The sequence below is a fragment of the Rhagoletis pomonella genome, unplaced genomic scaffold (genome assembly GCF_013731165.1).
Source record: "Rhagoletis pomonella isolate Grant_MI unplaced genomic scaffold, Rhpom_1.0 Rhpom_scaffold_05468, whole genome shotgun sequence".
In the NCBI taxonomy this organism is placed as follows: domain Eukaryota; kingdom Metazoa; phylum Arthropoda; class Insecta; order Diptera; family Tephritidae; genus Rhagoletis; species Rhagoletis pomonella.
In genome coordinates, this window is record NW_023464007.1 from 1 (window position 1) to 12,147 (window position 12,147).

The 12,147-nt window shown below is 37.6% G+C and overlaps 2 protein-coding genes across 5 annotated transcripts; one reads left to right on the top strand and one right to left on the bottom strand.

Annotated features, from left to right (window-relative positions):
* The first annotated feature begins 666 nt into the window (after positions 1-666).
* LOC118755145 (THO complex subunit 5-like) lies at positions 667-2,862 on the top strand. The gene has a single exon (XM_036489995.1). It carries the CDS (start codon positions 764-766, stop codon positions 2,696-2,698), a length of 1,935 nt encoding a protein of 644 aa, XP_036345888.1. The 5' UTR covers positions 667-763; the 3' UTR covers positions 2,699-2,862.
* Positions 2,863-3,466: 604 nt separating this feature from the next.
* On the bottom strand, positions 3,467-12,147 carry LOC118755144 (the record flags this gene model as incomplete). 4 transcript variants are annotated; one of them, XM_036489992.1, is given in 13 exon segments in its annotated part: positions 3,467-4,289; positions 4,382-4,846; positions 4,919-5,692; positions 6,709-6,777; positions 7,213-7,428; positions 7,489-7,618; positions 7,841-7,976; positions 8,040-8,157; positions 8,508-9,005; positions 9,060-10,415; positions 11,622-11,746; positions 11,828-11,908; positions 11,981-12,147. In XM_036489992.1, coding segments are annotated over 11 exon segments (4,311 nt in total). In that variant the 3' UTR covers positions 3,467-3,831.

Here is a 12,147-nt window from a genome sequence, read left to right on the forward strand (position 1 = left end):
AACAATCAAGAAAACAAAAAACTAAGGCAATCAATAAATAAAAAGATCTAAAGTAGTATACCATCCGTTATACACCCCGTATCAAAATTATAAGCGCATCACAGGAATTCTTTTTGTTATTCAAAAAAATCGAGATTTTTAATTTGATTTCTTAGAAAGATTTTCAGTATGCGTAAGCCCATTGCTGCCGCTGTTGTGTAGTGGTAAGCAGTGCGCGCTTCCACTCCGTAACGCCTGGGCTCAAGCCCTGGTCAAAGCAAAATCGCAAAAATAAAGAAAAAAGGGTTTTTCTTAACAGCGGTCGTCTCTCGGCAGGCAATGGCAAACCTCCGAGTGTATTTCTGCCATGAAAAACAGCTTCTCACAAAAATACAATCGCCCTTCGGAGTCGGCGTAAAACTGTAGGTCCCTCCGCTCTGTGTGACAACATCAAGGCGCACGCCACAAATCGGACGAGAAGCTCGTCCAAACACTAACATATGTGTAAGCGCCAATCTATTATTATTATTATTATGTAAGCCCATTAAATTTTTGCATAAAAAGGAAAATATCGATACAATTAAATCGTTAACCGAATGAAAATAACCGATTATAATCGGTTATTCGATTAATCGTGCCATCACTAAACCTTGCCGAAACACGAGCTGTCAAAGATATGTCAGTTTAGTTTCCATGTTGTCGGATTCTTTATCGCCGTTCGCCATTCATTTCTGTGTATTTATGCTTGGATTCATTTGCAAAACCTTATATTTCTTCTAAAACAATGGCAGATTCCTTGCATAAGAATTTCGAGACGCTACGTAGCATCTTTGACGAAGTGCTCAGGATGAAAAATAGTACTGGAGAACGCGATCGTTCTGAGGAATTTACCGAGAAACGCAAGTATGCTTCACTGCTGTTCGTGTTGATCAAGAAAGTAAATCGGATGGTGAAGTACAGCCTTCGCTCTGGACGTGAAGATTTGCATCGCGAAAAAGTGCGCGTAGACAGCAATCGATTGCACCTACAGAATTTGCTATACGAGGTCAATCACTTGAAGCGTGAAATACGATATTGCCACAAATTCAAGAGTCAAGATGAAGACATTGAATTGGTGCCAGAAAATGAAGAACCAACTGAGAATGATAAAGAGCTCATGCCCACGAACGTGTCGCCATTGTCAGGACATGCCAAGCATTTGGCTCGCCTGGAGCGTGAGTTGAATTTGCGTAAGCAGCTGGCAGCACAATGCAAAGAACTACTGAATACAAAGCAGCAAGTTTTCAGGGATATCGTTTTGAAAACAGAGAAACTTACATCGTTTGCGCCATCATTGCGTACTTTGATGAAAGCCACACGGCCGTTGCAAGAAGCTCTTCAAGTACCAATGGATCGTGAATGGAAATTGCAACAGTTAGTGCAGCTATTGCCTCGACCACTTTATTTAGCTTACATGAATATACACGCAATAGAGTTAGCAAAAGAATGCGATGTTTGTGTAGTAGTTTTGGGTTGTGAAGATGATGTGCGACAACTGGAATTGGCTGCGCAAACAGAAACAATTAAGAGTGGCGCTAGTTCGGACACAGATGAGATAGACGTAAGCAGTGTTGCAAAGAAACGTAAAACTCACGGCGGTAATAGCGAATTACTAGTAGATTTAATGCAGGAACAGCGCAAGCGTATTTTACAACCACACCCGCTTGAAGTACGCTTCACAATTGGCAATGGTGCGAAAAGTATGGATGAGTCCATAGCAGTAAAACTTCGTTACTTTAAGCGACTGGGCTTTATTACTGCTGCAACGGTGGTCAGCTTGAGTGATGCAGATCAGAGCTTTGCAGATGCAACGCTAACTCAAGACGTGCTTAAGTATTTGAATGATGACGATATGGGCGAAACCATACCCGTACCAGGTGCAGAATATGAGCTGAAAAACATAAATATGACTACAAAAGAATGTGTCGAATATTTGAACTCTAAAGATTACGGACGCCCCTACCGTTGGCTGCAGACCATGTGCTGTATTGAAGTGTTCAACGAAATCAGTGATGCATCAGAATCCGTCGTCGTACCAGAACCACCAAAGTTGCAGAAATTGATCCCAGATTTAATTAAATCTATACAGCACCTTTGGACTTCGCGCTTGAATTTGATCAAACAAATACGCGCCTTGGTGCAAAAGCAAATCGATTTGTATCTGAAAGAAGAACGTTTGCCTACAACACGACCTGCATGTAGCCTCGTGCAGTGGACAGCACTCACTTACGAAGAGTACTTGTCATCGGCGCCTTACACCGATTGCGAACTCATCAATGGCAATCAACTCTTCTATCGCGCTGTAGTCGTGCGCGGCTCAGCCAAAATGGAATGTCTAGTTAGTATAAGTAGTAAATTTCCTGCCGAAAGTCCAATCTGGTTTATATGCATTTACTGGAATGGCCAGCATAATGCCGCAAACAGTGCAGCAGTAAAATCAATGGAGTTTTGGACAAATTCATTGACACAAGCGATGCTCCAACATCCATTGGCGTTATTGGCCACTCAACTAGTGCGTACAATGTACAGTTTTGATATATTCTTGGAGACGGAGGGTCCACTCTACAATCCCGTGGAGTATCATCGGGAGAAACACTACATAAAGGCATTTGCAAAGCGTATACGCGCTAGACCATACCGTTATATTGAAGGCGGCACTGTCAATACATTTAAGCAGTAGGTTTTAGGAAATATTTTCTATTTTCTGAAATTAGCTTAGACGTATTAAATAAATTAATAGTGCATAATTTCTATTAATAGTGAATTTTGCGTTTACTGTTTAGTGTTGAAAAGTTTTATTAAGCGAAAATACATACTTGCTTCAAAATTAACTATAGCAAAATACATGTAATTATTTTTTTGGGGTTGGGTTTCTATATGTATTTTTGTTTAAGTTAATAGGCCGTTGGGGTCCTGTCTGGAGCCTTCCCAAGCCGGACATGTGCCGGGGTCGAGTCTGGATAAGTAGAAGCTAAGCCTACTACAGTATCCAGTGCGATGGGTTAGCAAAGTTGATGCCAGCATTCCGTTTATGGACTGTGTGCACAACGCAAGCTCCAAGGAGTTGGTACTTCTACCAAGTTTCCATGAGTGGTAATGCTCCCAAGTTTTGGCAGGGCCCTGGGTTTAAGAATGGTTACGAGTGGCCAATGACAAATCGAGGATCTCAGTCAGATAAATGTCTCCTTTTCAAGCTAATGGCTTTTTAGGGTTTCACCTGGCTAAATAACTCGCGCTTTTCTTCGCCTCCAACGAAGCATCAACGATAAAGATATCACGTTTGATCGAAGCTGGTGAACTTATGATTTCTATTCTAAAATACCGCTTCAATGAAAAGTCAAAAAATCCTGACTGCCTGCTGCAATGATGACAATTTTTGGTTTAAATATATATGTATATATATTTTTTTTAATTTGCGTAATCGAAAAGAATAAAAATAAAACAATTGTAAAGTATACATACATTCACTTCTAGTAAGTTCACGTTCAATAGTATCTTTTAATTATTTTAATCAAAGACTTGCTATATATGCAAGTATGTAAGGTCAGACACAAAGTAAATATGCATGTATTATGTACGAAGAACTAACGCTATGTTAAACATGTAAAAAATTATTTGTATTGCATACAGTATAAATAATTGCAAATTTGTGAAGATTTTTTTTTTTGCTATTTTTCTACATTATATATGGCGTCAACTTAGCTTGCTTTCGCTGCACCAAATACACTCATTATCCGAATTGGTAAAAAACTATTTGTCTATACATAGATACATACATACATATATTATAATTGCTTTGAAAATATGCAATTCTCACGTCGTAGTTAGGAGTGGTACGCCGAAAAGCTTCTCCCAAGATTGTGCAATAGCATTTAAGCAGCTGTTGGCATTCTCCTTCGTCTCAAATGTACACTGCCATATTTCAGTCTGATCCTGAGTTTCATCTAGATAATTTATTGTAAAGGTATTAGCATCCACTTGTTCCACTTCAACGAGATTTGACATCAATTGAGTCAAGCAAATTTCCATTTCCGCATCTGCGGCAGCGGTAGTTAGCCAATCGAATTTACTAGAGCTGATGCATAGGTGTGTGTCGGTAGTCAGTAGAGTACAATTGTTTAAACTACGCTTTGCTTGGCCACAAGTAACAGTACAACCATTGAGTAGTGCGCACATTTTTAATTGCTCGTCACGGACGGCGTTGTTGAGGCGTTTCAGCAACTCTGTAGATGGTTGATATTTGAGCTCGCACTGCGAAGGAAGCGAGTTATCTAATGGAAGTATTAATATTTATACAATAAATTATTGCATATTTGGAAAATGTTTTGCTTCTATTATTTAAAGAAATTTTTCCTTTACTCACTCGCAAAGTATAACAATAAACTATCGGTGCGCAGAATATCCTGCAACAGCAGCAAAAAGCTGCCCCAATCGCGCAGCGTAAATTCTAGCCCCATTTTCCACGGCAGCAGATGTATGCATTCTAGTCGATCTGCGGTGACGCTCCCCAACAAACGTAGCCACTTGGTGACATCTTCATTTTCAGGAGCGAATGCCTCCATAAGGTAACACTTGCAGGTGGACAAGACCACTATACCAGGACAAAGTGTTTTAGTAGTGCCATTGTATATGCGTCCACGCGCCAACCATTTCAATTGTTCATTCTCATCGAATTTTGTTTGATAAAAGTACAATTTCAAGCGATGGTCGACATCATTGAAATCTGCGTAATTGTATTTGTATGGCTGACACGTAGAAAATTGTTGATTTGCTAGTGCGTTTGCTTTTTTCGAGCTGGACATGAGGTTGTTTGTGGTCTGCATAAGAGCTGTAGGAGTAGTAGAAGTAAAGTAGAATTTAAATTTCGTTTAATTAATTTTACTATCTAGCAATAGCTTACCACCAAATATGGATGATACCTTGCTGTCTTCTTTTTTCGTTGCATGCCCATTAGTGACACCATTTGCTTCATTCTCCTTCGGTAACGTTTGCTCTGACGTGAAGCTGCGCTCCGCCAGCGTTGCTACACTCTCGGCTGCTAGCAGGTTTTTTAAAATCATTTTCTCAGCGCTCTTTGACAGCAACTCATCGGCGGAGGGTGTTTTTTTCAATAGTTGCTGATGCTGTTGTTGCTCATAAGCGGTGCAAACGCTATCCGTTACCGATCCGGAAGAGCTGCTTTCGATAAGCTGCAAATGTGTCAGAACACCAATGGAGGCGGCGTTGGTGACAGGTGCCACAGCAGAGCTAGATGTCATTGTTGCAGGCTCAGCCGCTACTGTTGTTGTTGTTGTTGTTGTTGATGATGCAGCATTCTCAGTTGTGTTTTTCCCCACTTTTGCTTGATTTTCAAGCATAGCCGCAGTAGCAGTATTGCCGAATTCGCGTTCAATAAAGCTTTGCGTATAGCTGAAGTCATAGATTGGCTCCAGCGGTGTCATATGGGCTAAGCGTCGCTCCTCAGATGCCTTACGGCTAGCATTATGATCTAATACCTCAATACTTGATTGACTGGGATTGGAAATGATATCGACATCGCTACTTTCGTCGCCATTAAACTCCTGTAGACGTTCGGTGTTGGAGCTACCCACAACCGATTGATTAGAATCGAAGGAGTTTTGTGAGTTGGTAATTTTCGAGCAGGAAGAGGATTCGTTAAGTGAATTAGCAGAGCCTTTACATTTTTTATGTTGGATGGTTTATTAGATAAGAGGGAGAGGCAGTGAAAACAAAAAGGTATTGAAATATTAAATTTTAATAGTGGATAATTTATGATAAAAATTCTATAAAACATACTTATGTTCTATCCTGCACCCAAGCTGTTGTTATAGGCTAATTGTTAAGGCTTATATTATTGATGTATACGATAAAACGCCAATCCAGGTGCCCGTTTTTATATGTATTATTTTCATTTTAATGTGCAATGACAAGACTTTATTAAGCTTTTATTACATTTACATTTTATTGATATAATTCTTCTAAAATTAAAAATTTTATAAAGGGTGAGCACTGGGAGTGGGTAGATGAGTTCAACTAGAGACCTGTTTATTCGGAGGACTGTAATGCCATGGCGGAGGTTATTGCGTTCAGAAATACATATGTTGTTAAAAGCCCTGCTATATCTAGAAATGCCATTAGGGAGTACTTCTTAAGAGGCTTCACAATTTTTGAAACAAAAGAATAAGATCAATTTCCGGGGATCGACCTTTACAGTAGGCTAAAATGGGTTGCTGAAATTCTATATTTTTTTTTTTAAGAAATAATGACTTTTAAGGGATTAATTCTGGGAGTTACATTAAACCGTCGCTGAATATTAAAAGAGCTTCGATAAAGTTTAGGGGGGAAAAATCAGGGGAATCTTTTTAGCACAAAAAATTGGGAAACTCGAAGCCTGTAAGTATTTTTCATACGAATCTCGCCTGTTTAATTTCGAGACATTATTTAAGATATTATCCGTATAATTTTTAGTCATGAGAAAAATTGCTTGCTAAAACCATTTAACTACAGAGTTGGGCACAGGGCTTTAATATTAAGCATAAAAAGTAAAGTATTGTAAATAAAGAAGGAGCATTGATTAGGCCAATTTAAATTTTGAACTTCTTTGTCTAAATTTTTTTCCCCAAAATTTTGTTAAAATCAATGCTACTTTTGCTGAAAAAATTAAAAGCATTTTAAAAGAGAGATATTAACTTTTCAGCCCCTGTAGTGGATTCCTATATTTGGGTGTTTTAATTGCGGTAAGCCTGGTCGGTCCTTTAACTTTGGCAATGTACATTTTGTTTACAGCGGTTTTAATTTGACAAAAATTTTAAGCAAAAACAGTACACAATATAATTGAAAGTTAGTTGAGTGGATTTTGTTTTTGATTTGTTTGCATCGTAGTTGTTGCATGCAAATGAAGAAAAGAAATAAAAATATTGCATTAAATTGTAATAAATAAATGGAACAGAAATTAAAAAGTTATGTACATACATGAATATACTACATACATATATTTAATAAATTTTTTAGTAAACTTATAAATCACAGTTTTTTTTTAGTTTAAGGGGTTTCTTTTTTTGTTTGTTCTAACAATAATATAATTAAAAATAAATTTACACGTATCAAAAATGAATTTCAAAGTGAATCAAATTAGCGGGAAAAATTAAAGAAATTAATTCTTTGCTTATGATGGGGGGTGTTTTTTTAACTTACCAATACTATTCGTATCATTAACACTAACAACTTCAATATTAGACGCTACGTTGTTGTGTGATTGCTGACATTTCGGTGGTGTACCAGAGCTAATTGGTGTTTCCTCATCGACTATTGCCGCCGGTGAGAGCTTTTCGCTAGTTGCCTCCGGTTGCAGTTTTGGTATGTCATGCACCTCGGCGACAAAGGTGCTCTTGCAGTAAGGACAATGTACATCTAAATGGCATGGGGAAAAATATATATACACAATTCAAACTTTTTTTGTAAACCGCTTACCCTGTTGCCGCGGCATCTTTTTATTCTCTGCTGTGAACTGGCAGGCACAATTAACACAGCGATAAACGGTTTGATTCATGTCAGCAAGATCACGTTGTGAGAGTATATCACGTAATTTGCGCTCGAGCTCCTACAAGGGTATAATATTAATTAGATTCTGCTTACAAAGCAAAATTCAATATAATTATTTGCAAAAATTGACAATTTATAATTTATTGAAATTCTTTGCCTCAAAAGGATTATAGAAACTTGACGAAAGCATTAAAAGCTTTTACCATCGTGAGCGTTTTATTTTGGCAAACTTTTAAGAAGAAGTAAGCCGTCACTTAAAAATTTGTATGATCTTGAATACCTGACAAAGCCCATCTTCAACAGTATAGATGCGCTCTTTCTTATCCGCCTTGATTGTATCGAAATTTATACGTATCGTATTTGATTTTATGCGATCACAAGATTCTAAAATTTTCAGGCTCCACTTGGTAATGGTTCTGAAATAGCACATATTAATTGCAATACAAATTATATAGTAAACATATTTTTTAACTACATACTTTTGTGTTAATGTATCGCGCACACGCAAGTAATTTTCTGATATGGTTAAAAATACGGCTTCATTACGTGGCGTTGTGTAGACTATATAAGTCACTTCATCGTCTTCGGGTTCTGAGACTATACGAATTTTATAACAAAAAGTAAGTGAAAGTTTAATTATTAGATCAGTGCAAATACACAATAAAATAAGTAATTTTTAAGCAAAAAACCAAAGAGATGTAAATTTTCATATACAAATTTAAGATTATCGTTAATTTCTTCACTATCCAATTATCGGACTATATTAGTATGGGACCACCCTTGAGGTACCACCTTTCTTATGAAGAAAGAATTATCGAAATCGGTTAACGTGGTCCAAAGTTATGCGGTAACATATACAGAACGAAAAAAATATATAATATTCCTCCTTTTTTGAAGTCGGTTAAAAATAGATAGATAAACTATCTTTCAAGCACTTTTATGCATACCTTCAGGCTCTTCGTCAGCTACATTTGAATAAACATCCTTCAAATGCGGATGTTCATCATCGTCCTCTGCCACTGTCAAATCACTTATACTCCGTTGTTCTAAAGAAGAATTCAAAGAATCTGCCGTCGATTGCATCAATGTGCTATCAGCATCATTTACCGATTGATAAAGCGTATGATTTTGATTAACATTAGAGTTGGTGCTGTCCATACTTTGATACAAAGTTGTGTCTGTATTGCCAAGTGGCTCATTCGCTTTAATGGGTGGAGCGAAAACTTCAAGTTTAGGCACATCTCCACTTAAATAGCTATTATTCATTGGGGTGGACGAATGCAATGTGTTTTCAAGCATATCATTGGTCTCTCTCTGCGTTGTGGGTTTAGCTGTTGCCGCAAGCGCTGACTCAGAAAGTTCACCCAAAAAATCGTCAAAAAGTTGCCTAGAAGTGTTCGTCGTTGTTATTACTCCTGTAGGTGCGCCATTTGTGGTTTCAATGCCTGCAAAAATTCGATATATTAATACAAAATATTTATTTTCTTTATATGCCGAACCTAAAACACTCTGCATCATTTCTGCATTGCCAGACTGCAACCAGTTAGCACCATACTTCTCACGTAGGGTTTCAATTTGCTTCTTTGCCTCCAGATGTTGTGTGTCGTCTTCAATTGATATGTTTGATGCTTTCAAAGCTACCTTCACCGGCTTCAGTTTTTCAGCTACCACCAGCTCATCACTCTCATCTGGCGTCAGTGAATGCACACCTTCTTCCTCCAGTATATCCACCGTGCGTGTTTTAGAAGCTTGTTTTCGTGTGCCCACACCACTATCGGCGGTTTTAACGGCATCTGGTAACTCCGATGAGCTTTCGTTAAATTTAAAGGAACGCAATGAACCCACACTGGAGGCAGGTGTTTGTGTTGAGGATGGCACACGGCTGCTATTGATGGAAGTCGAGGGCGACCGTTGCGCGTATCTATTAAGCGCGCCAACATGACGCAACTGTTGGCTGCCGGTTACCGCTTTTTCACTCTTCGAAAGCGGTTCAAAATCTAATATGAACTTCACGGTGGCGGTATTCTTGTGTAGGAATTGTGCAGTTGCCAGTCGATGTTTGGGATGGCAACACAACGGATTGCCGTACAGGTTAAGATAGTTTAACGTTATCAGCGTACTGAGTGGTAGCAAGCACGAATGATCTAGTAGGCAATTATCGGAGAGATCCAAATCTGTGAGCGCATCTAATTTAGCAATGCCCATGAGATCCTCAACAAAATTATTGCTCATATTTAGCGATTGCAAACGCTTATAGGCTTCCATATGGAATTGTGGTACACATTGTAGACAATTATAGCTCAAATCTAACGTCTTTAAATGGGGTAACCACTTGATAGCCTCTACGCTGCGCAGCTGATTGTGGCGTAGATTCAGGTGTTGTAAAAACTGTGCAAATTCTAGTGCGCCATCAATGCGCTGCAAACTATTATAACTAAAATCGGCAATTTTCAATTCATTCCATACAAATCCATTTGAGTTGTCACCACCGCATCGCGTTATAATGTCCTCCACGTTGGCAAGGCTCTTGACACAAATGAGCTGCTGTAGTTGTGCACGCAACCGCTGTATGCCGATCACCTGCCGCACACTAGTCTTTTGCACTTCTAGTCGACGTAAAGCACGAAACTTACTGATATCAATTTTACCATCAAAATATTCATCAGTAGGGTAGTGGACTATACACAGCAACGGTGTCTTTTGTACAAAATCATAGATTAACTGCAAGTCGGTAAAGACGGGCGATCTCGAGTTTACCGGCTTGGCGACCTGAAAGGTCTGCGAGGAAGCACCAATTTCAGCAGCGCCATCTATGATTAGTGTGAATGAGTCGTTGAGGGCGCGCAGCAAGGTGCCTGTAAGAAATTACACATATTAGCGGAACTCACTTTCCGTAGCATTTTAGATGTAAAGTTGCTACCCGTAACAATCTAGCACGCATTTTGTTGTTGGAAGAGCAGCAAAACATGTGGTAGATTGCTACGTAGCAACTTTACACGTAAAACGGTACTCAACGTTAGGCCCCCTATAGTTACATTTGAACGTACTGTTGTACGTTTGCATGGTAGGTTCAAAAATCAATTATAACTGATAAGGCTTGTGTGATGTGATCGAGCTCATTTTCTACCTAATGTAATGGCAAAGCCAACAGTACAATCAAAACAAAACGAGCAACACGATAAACGCTTTGATTGAATAATTTATAAATAGAAGGACATACTTTATAAAAATCTATTTTGATCTAATTAAAAACATTTATGAGATAGTGACTTGGGTATGTAAGGCAAATGAGTCACACAACGATAAGTCCAGAATGCATATTGCGGTCTACAATACAGTTACATTAACCTAGTATATATTTTCTAAAGCTTATAGAGTAGAAAAAAAATACTTTATTAAAAGATATTATTCGCAACAAGTGGGTAATCTAATTAAAAGGAATTTTTTTTCCACATCTACAAAGAAGTGCGCATATATTGTAGGATATGAACATCCCTGCAAACCATTTTTTTCAGAGTAGTCTGAATTGAAGATACATTTTGAAGTATTCGTAAGGATCGCATCAGATTTTGTGCTGAATTTTCTAAAATTAAATAAACTGTGCACACTTCCGACTCCTGTACGAATTTTCGAAAAATAATGCTGTTATATGAAGAATTTCTTGCAGAATTTTCTTTATTTTTCATACAGAAATTTCATTACAAACTCGTTTCAACCACTTCATATAATTTTCTTTGAAGATTCGTAAAAAAATCGTTACAGAAATGAAATACTCCTAAAGATTTCGTTAAGATTTTGGGAACTTTGGTTCGCAGGGATAGTAGTTTTGTATGTATGTTTGATTGAAAATAAATACCAAATATTTCTAAAAATAAATCAAAACAGTTCAGCAAAGCGAAAGCAATGAAAACAAAGAAAACTGGCATAAATGAGTAGCGCTTTAATGGCAAAGGACATACATATTTTTTATATATGTACTTATACACTAAATAATTTAGCCTTTTGTCTTATAAATGTGACATACAGATTTTTCGTTAGTACAAATAAAAATTTCTGATTACCTGATAAGGTCAACGAAAATTCCGAGCTCAATATTTTATCACCATTTTTTCTTAATAAAGTTGCTAATTCAGTAATTTTTTGTGGATCCATTCTTGCACTTTTGTAGCATAACTAATGCTTCTCTCTTCCAGGGCGGAGTTCGTTTTATTAAGGTGAAATTAATGGGCTATCAACAGGCGATTCAATACAAAAATTCAGTACATACAAACAAGTATTGACATGTAACAATAAATTAAAAGTCCAGCATTTTTCCGAGCAGTCCTCAACATGAGTTTCCTATGTCTCCCTGAAATTTTAATATTTGCACTACGTTATATTCTGGACAAAAACATTTGCAATGTACATTCATACAAATTACCTATTAACAATATGTTATACTTCTACTGCCACAACCGCACCACTTTCTTTCTCATCAAATAAAAGTCACATAAATTATAGAAAAGCTAAAACGTAGATGGCTAGTTGATTGCCCATGGAAGAATTACGTATACAATAACAAAAGAAAAATTTTTACGATGACTACAT

Excerpts from the sequence above, each read along its gene's own strand:
- LOC118755145 (XM_036489995.1), top strand. The coding sequence starts at position 764 with ATGGCAGATTCCTTGCATAAGAATTTCGAGACGCTACGTAGCATCTTT.